The sequence below is a fragment of the Chinchilla lanigera genome, unplaced genomic scaffold (assembly GCF_000276665.1).
Source record: "Chinchilla lanigera isolate Chin_1 unplaced genomic scaffold, ChiLan1.0 scaffold00094, whole genome shotgun sequence".
Taxonomy (NCBI): domain Eukaryota; kingdom Metazoa; phylum Chordata; class Mammalia; order Rodentia; family Chinchillidae; genus Chinchilla; species Chinchilla lanigera.
Window position 1 is genome coordinate 1148258 of NW_004955495.1, and position 17950 is coordinate 1166207.

The 17950-nt window shown below is 45.0% G+C and overlaps 1 protein-coding gene across 1 annotated transcript; it reads left to right on the forward strand.

The window, feature by feature from the left end:
- Positions 1–1569: 1569 nt before the first annotated feature.
- Positions 1570–16714, forward strand: LOC102026231 (zinc finger protein 426-like). The gene is made up of 8 exons (XM_013505050.1): positions 1570–2009; positions 7438–7528; positions 11544–11631; positions 12634–12760; positions 13909–13992; positions 14621–14703; positions 15280–15632; positions 15718–16714. The coding sequence occupies exons 3-8, from the start codon at positions 11599–11601 to the stop codon at positions 16712–16714; spliced, it is 1677 nt and encodes a 558-aa protein (XP_013360504.1). The 5' UTR covers positions 1570–2009; positions 7438–7528; positions 11544–11598.
- The last annotated feature ends 1236 nt before the right edge of the window (positions 16715–17950 follow it).

Below are 17950 nucleotides of genomic sequence, written 5' to 3' on the forward strand. Positions count from 1 at the left end.
GCTCCTATAAATAATCTCTGTCTTAATGAACATGGATTTTGTTGTATAGGCTGTACATATGTTTGCATTCGTTGGAAAATGTCAAGAGCTTTTTCGAATTATATTCCAAGAGGCTAGGAGTGTAGCTCAGTGGTAAAGCACATGCTTAGCATGTGTGAGACCCTAAATTCAATGCCCTGCACACACATAAGCACATACACATAAGCAAGCAAGCATGTGCACACACACACACACACACACACACACACACCACGCGAGGGGGGAAAAAAACCGCACAAGGTCAGCAAGAAACAAAATGAAAGGAGAGAAGAGACCTCCCACTGGAAGAGAATTTAGGGAGTCGGGTGTGGTGGCACACACCTGTAATCCCAGCACTCGGGCAGCCTGAGGCAGACTGCAGGTTTGAGCCCAGCCTGGGCAATTTAATAACTTAATGAAGTCCTGTCTCAAAACAAAAATTAAAACAGTTTGTGAATGGAATCCCCAGTAACACACACACACACACACACACACACACGCAAAGGGGAGATGTCGCTGTGGCGGTCACATTACATGACTGGTAGCAAGGCACACCGCAGATAGAATTCACACCCCCTATTCACCAGGTTCCGCTTGTTCACCTGGGGCCAGCCTAGGTCTACCCGTGTCTTGGGGCTTCTTTGTTTTTGTTTTTCAGCGCTGGGGCTGGAACCCAGGGCCTTCGCTACCTAGGCGAGTGTTCTACCACTGAGCCACACCCCCTCCAGGGTTTCTATCGGTCAGTCCTGGTGGTCGAGTGAGTCTGTCTGCTCGTGCACTGGTCTGGCCTGTCCTCAGAGCTGTGGACTTAGCCTTGTGTTTTACGGTTTGATTCTGGACCAGTTTACATGTTTGACTGGTATATTCATCAGGAACTAGGTGACAGGCAGGCACATGGAAAAGCTTTTATTTTTATTTAACCTGTGATCAATTCTTTTAGTCAAATATTTTACATCCTCTTTTTCTTTTAACCAAGTCTTCCAAATCTAGTATTCTGAGATTATTTTACATTTATAACATGCCTCGATCTGGACTGGCCACATTTCAAGTGCCTCACAGCCACGTGTGACTTGTAGTCAATATGGATGTATCTTTTGGCTGTTGGGCATTCTGGACATTGTCTTCACCTTAGGTGTGATTTTATGGCAAGGTGACATCACTGCTGGTGAGAAAAGCTTTCCTAAGTATCAGCTGGTGAGCTCCTCACCATTCCCCGCAGCCCTGCGGTCCTTCGCGCCAGCTACATGGCGCCCTCGCCCCGCCCCCTCCCCGTGGCGCCGCCCCTCCCCGTGGCCCCGCCCCCCGCTGTGGTGTCACTCATGGCTGTCTTAAGGCTATTCTCGGCCAGTTTCTCTCCGGCCCCAGCGGTTAACCAGTTCCTAGGTTTTGTTCACCAAAAACACCCCGAATTTGACCGTCCCCCCGGGACTGAACCGCGGAGTGCTCCCCGTAACCCGGCCGAGACCGGAAGTGACGTCGCGACGTCTCTGGCCGCTTCCGCCGCGGGCTACGCGGGTCAAAGGGCAGCTTCTCTGGGCTGGGTAGGTGGGTTCTTTCTTTGAGATGCTTGCGTGAAGCCACGGGCTCGGGTGTGGCTGGGAGGCGACAAAAAACAGGTCTGACCGCTGGAGCCGCGGGCCCCTCAGGCTGGACCGGGTCAGAGGGGCCACTAGAGGCCTCGAGAAGCTGGGATGGCAGTGTCGCTGCGCTTTCTGTGTCACCCCCGCCCGGGCCCCTGGGCTCGCCTCCTGCAAAGCCTCCCAGAGCATCGGGTGCAGCGGCTCGTAGAGCGTTTACCTAGCATGCATGAGACCGTGGGTTCCACCCAGCAATGCCAAAAAAAAAAAAAAAAGAAGAAGAAAAAAAAAATCCCTCCTGAGAACCTTTCTGAATTTTTTTTCAGAGAGGACACAAATTTTCCCGAGTCTAATCACGTTGAATCTGGCGTGCGTCCCCCAACCTCAAGGAGCTGACAATTCCAGCCCATTCTGGTGAGCACTGGGTGAGAGGCGGCTGGAGAGGGTCCCTCCTAACTGTTCTCATGCAAACAATTTCACTTTGTCTTTGCAAGTCCTATATTTATGTCTGCGCATGATGGTAATGTAAGAAGGTGAAGATCACTTGCCAGGTGCTGGGGTGGGAGTGTTTTCCTGTGTGCATACTATAATAAACAGTCGTAGACCTCAAGTGTTTCTACTAAAAAAAACTAAACAGCCGGCGTGGTGGCACACGCCTGTAATCCCAGCACTCGGGAGGTTAAGGCAGGAGGATCGTTGTAAGTTCGAGACCAGCCTGGGCTACAAAGTGAGCTCAAGGCCAGCCTGAACTGCATAGTGAGACCCTGTCTCAAAATGACAAAGAAAAAAAGAAAAAAAAAACAAAACTAAATAATACTCAACTGTTTCTTTTATCTGCGGTTCCTAGGCCTATACACGCCACCCCTCCAGTTCAAAACGGGTGCCTCATGCCAGGCGTGGTGGCTGCATATCTGTACTCCCAGTACTGAGAAGGCTGAGGCAGGAAGATCACCGCAAGCCAGAGGTTGGCCTAAACTACATAGAGAGACCCTGTCTCCAAAACAAATTTGGAACCTCCAGAAAGAGAGAACAAGCTAGCAGAGGCTTTATTAGACTTTTGTACTCCGTTTAGTGTGCGTACTGGGCAAGTGCCCAACCACTGATCTATATCCTTACCCCACAACTCTGTGAATAATGGAATTCACTACTAACAGAATTGTCGGATTGTTTTTCCTCGCACATTTTTCTTTTGAAAATTCTGTAACCTACAGGTAACTTGAACACCTGTAACAATGAATACCCATCTAGTAGATTTGTTTATGTTTGGCATTTTATGTATTTTTGTTTCCCCCACGAACAAATACATTTTAGAGTGAACTGTTAGAACACTGAAAATAAATTGCAGACGTGACGTTCCACTGTTAAATACTTGGTATTGCTTTTTTGTTTGTTTTTTGGGGGTGGGGTCTCACTGTAAAGTTCAGGGTGACCTCAAACTCACTAGGTAGGCCAGGCTGGCCTCAAACTCGCAGCGATCCTGCTTCAGTGTCCCGAGTGCTGGGACTACAGGTAGGGGCCACCATGCCTGCCTTGCATTTCTTAAAGATAAGGACCTGGCTGGGGGTTGTAGCTCATGGTACAGCACCTGCTTAGCGTGTATGAGGCCCTAGGTTCAATCTTCTGTGTCTTACCTCCACCACCACCTCCCAACAAAAGAAAAAGGGAAAGGACATTGTCCTGCTAAAACCAGAGTACTATTATTTGAACCCAGAATATTTTAAATAGTGATGTGAAGTAAAATCTACTTTGTGTAGAAAACTAAAATTTTCCATGTTATTTCAAAGGGGGATTTGGATGTTTTCATTCTAAAAATCATCGAAATGGGTGTGTGTGGTTTTTTTTTTTTTTTTTTTTTGTGGTTATGGTGACTGAACCCAAAGCCTTACATTGAGTTCCATTCTTGGCCCATTTAAAAAAAATTTATTTATTTGTTTATTTTGCTGTTTTAAAACAGGGTCTTGATATGTATTCCAGGCTAGTCTTTTTTTTTTTTTCTTTTTTTATCTTTTTGAGACAGGGTCTCACTATGCAGTTCAGGCTGGCCTTGAGCTCACTTTGTAGCCCAGGCTGGTCTCGAACTTGCAGTGATCCTCCTGCCTCAGCCTCCCAAGTGCTGGGATTACAGGCGTGTGCCACCACGCCTGACTATCCAGGCTAGTCTTGAACTCACTTGTACCCTAGGCTGTCCAGGAACTCCTGGTGATGCTTCTGCCTCAGCCTCAGAGTACTAAGATTACAGTCATATGCCACCATGCTTAGTGATTTTTAAATTTTTTTGCAAGAAGAGAGAATCATATACTTTATCAAACCAGCTACCCTGAGAAGGTGATGGGAAAGTCGCTGATGAAAGAGTGCCATTTGTTGCTGTGCATCTTAGTGCCATTGGTGCATATTGACGCCAGTGATGCAGTAAGTACCTCCCGAAGTCAGGGCTTACAAATTCGAAGGCCCATTCATTGTTTCACAGATATGTTCACTGATGAAGATAAAAAAGACATGCTGAAAATACACTCCTAAAAGTAGAAGTCAGAAATTATCCTCCTGGTCTTACCGATGACTGCTTATTATCTCTATATTTAGTAAACATTACCATCAACTGTGAGTGACAGAAAACCAACTAACAGTGGGTGAAACAGATTTTTTCGAATATGCCAAAGGAGTATAAAGACTAGATGCAAGTTGTGTTGGTTCTGCCATTCCATAAAGCCATCAAGGACCCAGGGTCTTTCTCTTTTTCTTCCACCATCTCTAACCTTAGCATGTTCACCTTTCATTTTTATAATTGTTGTCACTGAGTAGGCCACAAAATGGCTGCAGAAGCTCCAACCCTCTCATCCTGAGACTGACTGTAAGTGCAGAAGTCTGGTAGATGACCATTTTTAATGATCCAGGGCACTTCATATTAGTGCACCACCACCACAGGGAAGAGCAGTTTCCACCCAGTATCGGCTGCTTCAAAGAAGAAACAGCATGGCAGAGGGCCACAGTGGGGAAAAGCCACTCCCTTCATGGCAGCTACGGAGCAGAGCAAAAATTTTATTTTGAGACAAGGTCTGACTAAATTGCCCAGGCTGGACTTGAACGTGGAGTCTTCTCTTCAGCTTCCAGAGCAGCTTGATTACAGACTAATGTGACCGTGTAGCCTACATTGACTTTTTCCCCCCTTGGTACTGGGGGTGGGCCCTATGGCCTTCTTACTAAGGTACATGCCTAGCCCTTTGAAAAATTTTGAGACAAGGTCTTGCTAATGTACCAAGTACCCAGGCCGGACTGGAACTTGTAAACCTTCTGCTTCAGCCTCCCAGAGTGCTGGGATCCCAGGTATGTGCCACCACAGCCAGCTACACTGACTTTTTTGAAGTGCTACATATTCTTCTAGGATATCACACATTATAATAATATTTCTGGTTGGGTAATTATCCCACCACTACTACCTTTTTGTGATATGGAGGACTGAACCTAGGGAAAGCTAACCTACATGCCCAGCCCTTTTTATTTATTTATTTTATTTTGAGACAGCATCTCACTATGTTGCCCAGGCTGCCCTTAAACTTAAAATCCTCCTGCCTCAGCCTTGTGAGTAGCTGAGAATTCTAGCATGTGCTACTGCACCTCTCATCTTATTTTTAAACTGTTTCCTCCAGCCTTATATTTTTATTTATAAATACAAACATTTGAGCTGTAGTTTGCCACTTCCTAGTCTAGAAGCTTCAGAAAATCATTTTAAAAGTATATTTTTAGATTTTTTTTGTTGCCAGTTTCTGAATCAACACTTTGTCAACGTGCTTACGAATTATTCTGGGGAAAGACAAGAAATGGATATTAGTTTGAATTGCAAGATATTTGTTTCCAAAAATGTAGTGGTGCACGCCTGTAATCCTAGTGCTTGGGAGGCTGAGGTAGGAGGATCACTGTGAGTTTAAGGCCAGGCCAGGCTACATAGTGTGAGTTCAAAGCCAGTCCAAACTACCTATCAAGAACCAGCCCCCCACAAAAAAGATAAATGTTTCCAAAAAGAGCATCAGTACTCAATCCATTTTTATCCTGAATGAAAATACTCAAATATATTTTCAGAAATACAGTGTTTGAATTTATGTTATATTATGGGCAAGCATGTATATGAGTGTTAAGTTTTGTGATTCCTGCATGCCTTCTATTTGTGTATAGCTCTTACATTTCTATGGTAAGGCAATCATTTTGTGATCATCAGACAATCGAACAATGACCATTTAATTCCTTTAACACATTCATGACGGGGCCAAAATGTATATGTCTTGCTCCTAGGCAGCTCTAAAACACCAGTGATACATGCATAACTGTCCCTTGGGCGGGGGGCATGGGACAGTTTCATTGGGTGGTAAAAGCTGCCTGAGGGGACAGTCATGTCTTTACCACTGGAGCGGTTCAAGCCAGTTCAAGCTGGCAGGAACATGTTAATGAACTAGGCTCTCTGCCAGAAACAGGAAAATAGTAACCATCAAAACAGACACAGTACTGCCACCATGAGGCTGACAGTCTTATTAGGGAAGATTATTTGATTTTATTTGATTGATTGATTTTTTTTTTTTTTTAGGATTTTGGTTTTGTTATTTATTTATTTATTTATTTATTTAGGTGGCAGGAACCGAACTCAGGACCTCATGCTTGCCAGGCAGGTGCTGTGCCACTGAGTTAAATCCCCGGCCCTTGTTTTGGTTTTTTGAAACAGGGTCTCATGTAATTTAGGCTGACCATGAGTTCACTGTAGCCCAGGCTGGCCTCAGAGTCGTGGCAATCCTGCTGCCTCAGCCTCCTGAGTGCTGGGACTACAGGCTTCTGCCACCACACCTGGTGGGGAGGATGATTTTAAATGAATAGTAGCAAATTTGTTATTCAGACATAAGAATTATTAAGAAACACAGTATGGGGCTGAGGCTGTAGCTCAGTAGTAGAGCACTTGCCTAGCACATGTGAGGCCACAGGTTCCATCCTCAACACCAAAAATAAAAAATTAAAGAAGCTTGGTGTCATGGCCATATACCTGTAATCTCAGCGCTCAGGAGGCTGAGGCAGGAGGATCACAAATTCGAAGCCAGCCTGGGTTACATAGTGAAACCTTGTCTTCAGAATACAGAGAGAGGGGCTGGGGATTTAGCTCAGCAGCACAGCACCTGCCTGGCAAGTGCGAGGTCGTGAGTTCGATTCCTGGTACCGGAAGAAAAACAAAATACAGAGAAAGAAGGGGTAGGGAGGGACTTGCACATATTGAGTGAAATTGATATTTGCATTGTGAAGAAAATGAGCAGGATCTAATAGACTGTTAGGTGCAGACGAAGAGATACAGAGGGAAAGAGAACATTTTAGGAGACAGAAACATTGTGAGCAAAAGCCTGAATGGAAGAGGGGAGAGTGATGGGAATGGACAGGAGCGTTGCTGAGGGCCGGAGTGTGACTGGACCGGACTGAAGACGTGGGAACTTCCTAAAGTGATGTAAGCAGGGGAGCTCTTTGGATCCGTTTCTAACTATAATGGAATTCACAGACGTCCTTGTCAGAGAATAGAATTCAGGAAACGTGGGAGTGAAGGCATAAGGTCCAGATAGCAGCTTAAGATGAAACTGTGTTGCATTTTGTTTTTTTGAGACAGGGTCTCTTATGTAGCCCAGGCTGGCCTCTAACTTGCAGCGATCCTCTTGCCTCAGCCTTGTGAGTGCTAGGATGACAGATGTGCACCCCCCCCAAGTGAAACACGATTTTAAAATGATGTTTTAAAACTTGATACTGTAGTAACCCACACTTAAACAATTGCTATGGAAAAGAAAATAAATTACTTACAAGGTTATTTTTCTGTTTTTTATTTGAGGTTGGATCTCCTTCTGTTGCCAAGGCTGATTTTGAACTTCTGTGTTCAAGTGATCCTTCTGCCTCAGCCTCCTGAGTAGCTGGGACTACGGGTATGTGTCAGCCCATCTTGCTATTGAAGAGTTTTTAAAAAGGTGCAGTTGTAAGAATCTTGTTATTCCTCCCTCTCTTCATGGACTAGATGATATAGCACACCATTTGAATAGTTGATTGAGGCAAAGAATTCAATCTGGCTATTTGAGGAACAGGGCTATTCTTAGGAAATTGTAACTTAAAGGAAAAAGGAAACATCTACCCAAATGTATAGATATCGTAAAATTTTCTTTATTTTTTGAAACTGGGTCTCACTATGTAGCCCAGGCTGGCCTCGAACTTGTGGTGATTCTCCTGCCTCCTGAGTGCTGGGATTTCAGGCGCGTGCCACCACGCCCAGCAGATTTACTATTACAAATCGATGGCTAGGGGGCTGGGGATTTAGCTCAGCGGCAAAGCGCCTGCCTGGCAAGCGCAAGGTCGTGAGTTCGGTTCCCGGTACTGGAGAAAAACCAAACACGTCTGAACTCGTTTCACCTACCAGAGAAAAACCAGCAGTCATAAAAACCAAAAAAAAAAAAAAAAAAAATCGATGGCTAGCAGCCTGGGGGCTCCATCCAGTGGCAGACCTCTTGCCTAGCATGTGTGAAACCCTAGGTTTGATCCCCAACACAAACAAAAAGAAACAGAAAACAAACTGCGAGGGTTTTAGAAGTAACGGAGCACATTATTTTGCCTGATCTTTGAATGTCACTGATAAAGGTTAAAAAAAAAAAAAGAGGATCGTAAGCTGGGAACGAAAACACAAGCTGTGGGAGTTGGTCGTGCTGAAAGGGAAGGGAAGATCAGGTCATCCATTCTGCTTAGATTTCTAGAGGAGAGAAGCTGCCGGCAGGGTTACATTAGGAGTTGTGGGTTACAGGCAGGTTGGACCGGGAGTTATTCTCCTGGGAAAAAGCTGGAGGAGGCGCCTTATCTCCAGTGCACAGCTGCTGCAACAAAGTGCTATGTATCAGGATGGTACAAACCAAGACAGAAAACAGGACAAAACAGGAATGTTTTAACTTTGTTTTGTTTTGGTGAAGCCAGGGATTAAACTCAGGGCCCCATGTATACTAGGCAAACGTCTTACCCTGAGCCCTGTTAATTTCATTTATTTATTTTGAGGCAGAGTAAATTATTAATATACTCAGATGGGGATTGAACTTGCAATCCTCCTGCTTCAGCCTCCCAAGTAGCTGGGATTACAGGTGTGTGCCATCATCCCCAGCCAAACTGAATCATTTCTTGATGCCAAAATATCCTCATAAACTGGCTGTTCAGGGAAGCAGTTCCACCACTGTGATAAGGCTGGTCCTGCTAGCTTGTCCCTCAACATGTTCCCACCAGCTTCTACCACCCTATGGGACTGTCCCGGGCCACCCAATGGTACAGTCGTACATCTACCACCACTGGTAGTACTGAGCCACGCGGCAGTGAGACGTGCATTGCGGCCTCTTTGTGAATGTTTTAAGGCTGTTGGACCTTTAAACCCTCTGACATTTTCTGTGTAATTCCTTATTCTCTTGCACAGTGCCTGGTACAATTGGCTACAGCTGAAATCTTAAAGGGGACGCAGAGTACAAGTTGTTCCAGCCTCCAGGAAGGAAAAGCCCAAGGTTATTACCCAAAAAACAAAAGATTGTTATTCTACTCATAATGGCCCACAGTCTAGATCAGTGTTGTAGGATCCACGTGTTATGTGCAGGCCACATGTGAAGAAAAAACTCTAAATACCCAGTCACTAAAATGACAGAAATGAAATCATTTATAATATGTTATTTTACCCTGTGTAGCAAGAACATGTAACCAAGAAAAAATGGAGATAAGTACATTCATTTTTTCATACAGTCTTCAAAATTCACTCATAATATTAAATTTTTTCTTTCTTTTTTTTTTTTTTGTTTTTTTTTTCCAGTACCAGGAATTGAACTCACGACCTCCTGCTTGCCGGGCAGGCGCTGTGCTGCTGAGCTAAATCCCCAGCCCCTCTTTTTTTTTTTTTTTCTGACCTGGGAATTGAACTTGGGACCTGGCACTTGCCAGGCAGGTGCTGTGCCAGTGAGCTGTACCCCCTAGTCCTAATACTAAATTTTTTGAGATGTACTTAATTTTTCTTTATATCATAACAGAAAAGGTTGCACTTGCCTGTAATCAGCTACTCAGGAGGCAAATGTAGGAAGATTGCAAGCTGAAGGCCATCGGGGCAACTTAGGGAGACCAGTTCACAATAAAGTATTATTTGGGGCAGGGGTTGGTACCGAGAATCAAACTCAGGGCCTTGTGCTCGATAGGCAGGTACTTGTGCCGTTAAGCTATATCCCCAGCCCCGTCTTCTCTTTTTTGTGGGGGGTGCTCAAAATAAAGTTTTTTAAAAGGACCAGGATGTCCAGTGTCCTTAGTGGTAGAGCACATTTTTAGCATGCACATGGCCCTGATTGAATTCTGGCACCACATACACACACACACAATTAACCTCATCACATATTCATATCCAAGTTTTTAAGTTACTTTTTTGTCACAGGGACAAAATACCCAACACCTACAGGTCTGAGAAGGTGAGGTTTTTTATGGCTTAGCTTTAGGCCATGGTTGGTAGGCTCCAATGCATGGTAGAAGGGCCTGAGCAGAGGAGAGCTGCTCACATCATGGTGGTCGGCAAGGAGAGAGGTAGAGGAGCCGGGGAAGGAGGTAGACCCGTCCAGGCCTCACCCACGGTGACCTCCTCTTATTCTCCTAACAGCACATTTTGCTTCACTGATGAGTGTAGCACGTGTGCCAGTCACCTTCAAAAGTCCCACCTCTGAACACCTGAGGCCTGGGAGGGACATTCTGTGTCTAAGCCTGATCACCAAGTTGTTACACACATTAACAGTTTCAATGAACTAAAATGCTAAATTTTTAAAAATTCATTAAAATAAAAATTTTCTTCTGTGATACTAGCTTCCTACAGAATGATCAAAAACCCCTGTGGGGGTGTCTGCCGTGTGGGACATAACGGGTAGGGACTGGCTTCTGATCGTCGTGGAGTGGAGCAGCCACCATGGGAGATCAGAATTTAGGGACCAACTCCCGGCACTGAGGTCCTGGTTCACCACTTCCTTGCTAGATGATACTGGGACAATGAATCGTGCTCCCTGCATCCCAACCCCGTGGTTGTCCAGCATTACATAGATCATGAGATCTGCTGGTGGGAAAAGTGAGCTGTACATATAAAACCGGTGCACATTCAGACCCACTGCTCTTCGGTAAATGCCGGTGGGTACTAGTAATCCTCGTGGTACAAAGTACACTGATTTTAGGGTGTGCAGAGAGCCAGCCAATGTATGATGACGGATGATGAAGTAAGGTGTGTGGATGAGTGACTGATACTGACAGAACTCCAGGATGAGGAGTGGAGATTTCCACTGTCCACCGAGATTCACAGGCTGCCCCATGGTGGTCTTGGTCTAGGAAAGGGACAGCTGGACACATTCACCTCAGGCCTCACAGGGTGGTAGCCATCAGCTGGGCCCAGGGCCAGTCCTCTTACATTCTTCAGAGCATCTCATTTCACCTCCCTCTCATAATATAAACTCCAGTGGCCCAGGCCCAAGCAGTCACCCTACCTTTCTTCGTTCATTTTGGAGTGGGCAGAGAGTGCTGCTGCTCAGCAGGTCCTGTGATAGGAGTGTTTTTGGGAATGGGTACTGCAGAAGCTCGGAGATTTGTTACCGTGGGGAACTACGGGGTCACTAAAGGGTCACATCTCTGGCCTGAAGTTTCCTCATCTGCTTGTTGAGACCATTACAGTTTTCCTGGTGGGCAGCTGGGCTCACCGTCACTTCCAGTTCTGTGCGTGACAGGACTGCTGTGGCATTGGGTAGCCATGAGTGTGTGTGTGTGTGTGTGTGTGTGTGTCTGAATCTGAGTCTGAGTGTGTTCTGAGCGTGTTGGGTTGTATGGCAAGTTCAGACCACGATGGGATGATTCTAGCCACGCCAAGTGTAGGAAATACGGACACTCTGGATGCTCATGTCCTCTCTCTTTTCTAAGTCTTCTTTCTAGGGACCCGGTCTGTTTTCATGAAGAAAAGACAGACACATCAAGGATGCTGACTGACCGTGCCAGAAATTGTTACCAGGTGTGCAGAAACTCCCCCACGACGACAGACTTACTCCACCAAGGAGATGAGTTTCCTTCCGGGGAGACTTCATTCCGCAGTTTCTTATTCCCTGCAGAGCTGCACTCGCGGATGGAGTCCTCAGAGGGTTTTCTCCAGAGAGCAGAGCCCCTTGTGTTAGCAAGGTGTTGCCTTGAAAATCACCATGGTTGTTCAGTAACTACTGATCCATCTCAACCCTCCTAGTCCCAAGTGCACGCACGTTTGCTCTGAGACTATAAGGAAGAAGGAAATACCATCTTGTAAAGACTTTATCCATTCACCACTGTGTGCGAAGCGTACCCAGTGTCATCAGGAATGTACAGCAGTACCTCAGTTCACGAACGCTTCTGTTTGCAAATAGTTTGTTTCACAAAAAAAGTGTTCAGCAGAATTTTGCTTCTCTTCTCAAACTCCAAGTTGGGTGATAAACACTACCACGGGCATCTCCCTCACAAACACAAACACAACCATCTTCCCCAACCAAAATCGTAAAGCAAATTAAGTATGTAAACCAAGGTACCACTGTGTTTAAAAGAAGAAAGGCAGGCCAGGCAAGGTGATGCATGCCTGTAGCCCCAGGACGCAGGAGGCTGAGGCAGGAGGGTCACCATGTGTTCTAGGCCAGCCTGGGCTACATAACAAGTTCAAAGCCAGCCTGATCTACATGACTCTGTCTCAAAAAAACAAAAAGAAAGGAAGAAGGAAAGGGAGGGAGGGAGATGAAAAGAGCCCGTAGTCTAGTTCTGGGGAGAGGAATTTGTCTTTCAGAAGGGCCATTGCAGCCCCTTGGTGGCACGAGGTGGACAGTGAGCGGATGTGGGGAGAGGAAAGGTCCCTAGGACCGCTGGACCCTGGGTGGGCAGTGGAGGCTCTCAGAGGACCATGCAGGCCTTGGCCTCGCCCTCTCATCTCCGGTGAACGTTGGCGGAGAGGTCATTGCTGTGACTCGGCACTCAGGCTGGCCTGTGTGTGATGATCCAGGACTTGGTGACCTTTGAGGATGTGGCTGTGGACTTCACCCAGGAGGAGTGGGTTTTGCTGGATCAAAGTCACAGAGACCTTTACAGGGAGGTGATGCTGGAGAACTATGAGAACCTGGTCTCCATGGGTAAGAACACCACCATGTCTCTGGCCTTGTGGGGAAGAGATGGAGGCTGCGCGCTTCCTGGGTCCCAGCTTGGGTGATGTGGACTCTGTGGTCCCAGCTTCCTGTGGTCCCAGCTTCCTGGGTCCCAGCTTCCTGGGTGATGTGGACTCTGAGTCCACTGGCAAATAACAGACACACAGTTCTGGCTCTCATGCCTTGTAATCTACTGTAGTGGTTTTCAAAATGTGACCCAAGGCCCAGGGAAATAGCTCAGCAGCACAGCATGTCCCTAGCAAGCACAAGGCTCTGAGTTCAATTCCTGGCACCAAAAAAGAAAAAAACGCCCTCCCCAAATGTGGTCTAAGAACAACAACATCACCTGGGTGCGTTGGTGCACACCTGTAATCCCAGCACTCTGGGAGGCTGAGGCAGGAGGATGCTGGGCAATTTAGTGACTTAGCAAGACCTTGTCTCAAAAATTTTTTAAGAGGGGCTGGGCCTGAGGATGTAGCTCAGTACAAAGATCCTGGGTTCAACCCTCATTATTGAAAAGAAAATCAAGAGCATCACCACTGCTGTCCTAGATATTTAAATCTTTAGTCTCCAACTTTGCCATACTGAGTCATGTTGGAGGCTGTCATGTGTGTTTTAACAAGCCATTTAGAAAAATCTGCTGTTTTATTATGTTTCAGAATCATTGGTGTATTTTTCCTTAGGTCTTGAGCTTGGCATGGTGGTGCACACCTTCCATCCCAGCACTTGGGAGGCTGACACGGGAGGATTACAGTTAGTTCAAGACCAACCTGAGCTACATAGTGAGATTGTGTCTCCAAGAAAGGAAGGAAGGGAGGGAGGGAGGGAGGGAGAAAAGGAGGAAGGAAGGGAAAGAAAAAAGAAAGAAAGAAAGAAAGAAAAAGAAAGATCCCTTTTGTTTCACTTACTTTACTTCCAAAGTGGTTGAAACTTTTAGTGCTTAGTAATTGTGTCCAAAATTATTAATTTGGGCTTCAGGGATCAGAGTGGCCTCTCTTTTGGGGCCTCAAAAGTGCTGCCTGCATTTTTAGCCCTCCTGGAATAATGTCCCCGCCTTACGTCCCTGGATGTTCAGGTGCAGGTTCATGGTCTCTTGCCTGAGCCTCTTCTGTCAGGGCCCCTTTCTTTGTGCGCAGGACTTCAGCTCCCCACACCCAGGCTGATCTCTTGGTTGAAGAAAGAAGAGGATTTAAGAGCAATGCAGACAGGAGCTGTCCAAGGTGAGTGTGAAGGAAACACGTTAAGATGCACTTGGTCTCAGGAGGTCAAGGCCATTTATCTGAGAAATTAGGATATCGTTACCTTTGCCTGGGGCAATGCTGCGAATGGAACCCAGGGTCATATGTACTAGGCAAGTACTCACCATTGAGCTACTTTTTGTCTACTCAAAATTTCCTATAATCTCAGAAAGTGTGTTATTCTGTGAAGCCCTGGATTCTATCCTTAGCACTACCAAAAATGTGTGCACCCATGCGTGAGTTCATCCCGTTCATCATTAACTTTAATTTTCAAGGAATCGACTTGTAAGAAACTATCTAAAATTATGATCCACATCCATAGCATTGCCTAATTTTTGACCTAATCAGAACATTCAAACTTTAATTTTTTTAAATTAAAATTTTTTGTTTGTTTGTTTGTTTTTTCTGGTACCAGGAATCAAACTCACGACCTTGCACTTGCCAGGCAGGCACTGTGCCACTAACCTAAATCCCCAGCCCCTAAAATTTAAAATTTTTTTAACCAGATTTAATTTGAAAACAAACATGCATCAGTGGTATCATTATTAAACTCTTTCACTGAGCCATTTCTTTCTCCAAACCTTAGTGTTGTTTTTCTGTTCATCTTCAGAATGTGCAGTGAGACTTAGCACTGGTGAGTGTTTACATCAACCGGAATTTCTGAGGGAACAGAGCTCCAGCGGGCTATACATGGTAAGACTGACAAGGGTGATCTTATTTCCTATCCTCGGAGAGGGTTCAGAATTCTGTTTTAGAAAACCAGCCCAAATGAGGAAGAGATGAGAAAACCAGCTTCCACCTAGGAGAAAGCAATGTCTGGAGGGATATTGTGGACAGCATGCATGTGGAGAAGCCCCACATTGCTTTTTAGAGTTTCCAAAAGTAGACAGTCTTCTTAATAATCTAAGATTAGAGCACGTTCTAAAGTCCTGGAAGTATCACTGCATCCTTCAGTTGGAAAGGAAAGAACAGATGTATAACTGTGTACTGGACACAGTGGCTCTCTTGATCTCAGAAGCTAAGCAGGATCAGGCCTGGTTAGCATTTGGGTGGGAGAAAGGAAACAAGGTAGAACCATATGGGTGTAACATGATGGTAAAAATCACTGTCATCCTCAAAATACTGTACTTTGGGTTAAGAGTATAGCTCAATGATAGAGCACTTGCCTAGCATGCATGAGGTCCTAGGGTCCAGCCCCAGCCCCAGCCCCACAAAAATAAATAAACAAAAATAATGTTCTTTAATCATCATTCATCTGTTTATTAACAGGGAAAAAGGAAAAGTGTTGGTGAACTCCAACAGTTATATTTTAAGACACACACAAGAACTCAGAAGACAGGGAACAGTTGCAAGTGTGATCAGTATGGAAAAGACTTCCTTACCCTACACATGAAAATCTCTGTTGGAGAGCAACTTTTGGAGTTGAATGAGCATGAAAAAGCCTTCAGCCCAACTCCAAATGCTATGTATGAAAGAACATGCGTGCCAGAAAAACCTTTTGATCGCAGTGACCATGGGAAAGCCGACGTGAATCAGTCCTGCACTCAGGCCCTTATAGGGACTCCCAGTAGAGGAAAGCTCTATGAATGGAGGGGACAGTTTTTTTCTCTCCACAAACCTTGGTGTGCATCGGGAAAGTCTCAAAGTAAAAAATCCTTACAGATGTAAGGAGTGTGGGAAAAGTTTTAGGTATCCTGCTTATCTTAGTAAGCACACACGGACCCACACCGGAGAGAAGCCCTATAAATGTACAGAATGTGGGAAAGTGTTCGCTCAGCACTGGGGTCTTTCTCAGCACATACAAATTCACAGTGGAGAGAAACCCTTTGAGTGTAAGGAATGTGGGAAAGCCTTCGCCCTGTCTTCACACTTAACTAAACACACAAGAATTCACATCGAAGGGAAGCCCTACAAATGTAAGGAATGTAGGAAATCCTTTGGAAATTCCTCCTACCTTAAGAAGCACATGCGAATTCACACTGGGATCAAGCCCTATAAATGTCACAAATGTGGAAAAGCCTTCACACAGTCCTCAGGCCTTACCAAACATATGCGGTCCCACAGTGGGGAGAAGCCGTATGCCTGTCAGGACTGTGAGAAAGCCTTTTCTACATCCACCTGCCTTGTTGCCTGCAGAAGGATTCACACTGGAGAGAAGCCTTTTGTCTGTAAAGAATGTGGGAGAGCCTTCGCTAGGTACTTTTGTCTTATTGGGCATATCAGAACTCATGCCAGAGAGAAGCTCTATACATGTAAAGAATGTGGCAAAGCCTACGCTACGTCTTCTGACTTCAACAGACACTCAAGAATTCATACTGCAGTGAATCCCTATAAATGTAAGGATTGTGGCAAAAGCTTTACTCATTACTCAAGCCTCTCGGCGCATCACAGGACACACACTGGGGAGAAGCCTTACGAATGTGAGACATGTGGGAAGGCATTCACATATTCTTCAAGTCGCAGTAATCACATACGAACTTACAAAGCCTCAGAGCCGTTTAAGAAGTCTGGGACCGCCTGTTGCCTGTATCCCTTAATAGTCACGTGTTATTCGATTCCGGTGAAAAACATGGAAGTACACAATGTGACAAAGTCTTTCTTTACTCCCATTCCTTCAAAGTACATGAAAGCAGTGGAGACAAGTAATGAGTGGGATAAAGCTGACTCCTGGTTTTCAGAAGCTCATTTGCAAAATGTTTTGTAGGTGACGTTTGTACTTGCAATTCTGTTTCCTCCGGAAAACAAACATTCGTACTGGCCTCTTGTTAGTGATGCTGTTTGGTACTTGCTTAAGGTATTGATTGTCAAAGCGTTCGACTTCAAATATATATTATACCTTATGGGTAAGACAGTGATTTGTAGGCAGGGATGCACCTCAGTGGTAAGCCCATAGCTAGCATCTGTGAGGTCCTGGGTTCCATCCCCAGCACCACAGAAAACAAAACAAAAAGTGATTTTGTAAGTTGATATTTTGATATTCAGCACATCTTGTCTCCCAACAAGCTTCCGTATTCTTTCAGCATTTATGAGTAACCCTCCAGTGAATGAAATTCTATCTTTTGAACATTTGTAGTTTATTTTCAAGGTGAGTTTTTAAGGTGAGATGTCTAGGTAAAAGTAAAAATGCATTTTTAATTTTGCTGTACATGAAATTTTTTCCCTTGCATAAGTGTTGTACCATTTGGTAGTTTCTGAATCAACTTTAAAAAAAAAAAAAAAACTTGTTCATAGACTATTCTGGAGAACAATAAAGAGCTGATTTTAGTTTTAATGGGTTTTGTTTGGTTTTTGAGACAGGATCTCACTATATAGTTCAGGCTGGCCTCAAACTTACAGGAATCCTCCTGCCTCAGTCTCCCAAGTACTGGGGTTACAGGCATGTCACCACACCTAACTCATTCCTGATTATTTATTTATTTATTTTATTTCTTTTCTTTCTTTCTTTCTTTCTTTTTTTTTTTCAATACTGGGGGTGAAACCCAGGAGCACTCTTATCTCTGAGCTATATCCCCAGCCCTTTTATTTTTTCCTTTGAGACAGGTCTCACTAAGTTGCCCAGCTGGTCCTTGAACTTTGGATCCTCCTGCCTCAGCCTTCCAAGTGCTGAGATTACTGTGTGCCTTGGCATCTGGCTGCACAGATATCTTAAGGAAGAGGAATAAAGCTCACAGATGGCAAGCCTGATTTTTCTCATGATGATGTCCTGTTCTGTCTTGGCATTCTGTGGAGAGAATCCCTACCAGCAAGCAGTCTCCACTTGACCAGATGCTGCCTCTTGACCGTGGACATTCCAGCCTCCAGAATCATGGACTGAGCAAACCTTCACTCTGTGAATTACCTAGTCTGTGGTCATCAGTTATAGCAACAGAAAACAAAGTAAGACAAATGAGTTTCCACTTCAGTGATTAATTCTGTTATTTCCCTTGCCCTCAGCTACATT

Coding starts and splice junctions, on each gene's coding strand:
- LOC102026231 (XM_013505050.1), top strand. CDS start 11,599: ATGCTGACTGACCGTGCCAGAAATTGTTACCAG. Junction 13,993..14,620: donor GCAGACAGGAGCTGTCCAAG/GTGAGTGTGAAG, acceptor GTTCATCTTCAG/AATGTGCAGTGAGACTTAGC. Junction 15,633..15,717: donor TTTTCTCTCCACAAACCTTG/GTGTGCATCGGG, acceptor TGCTTATCTTAG/TAAGCACACACGGACCCACA.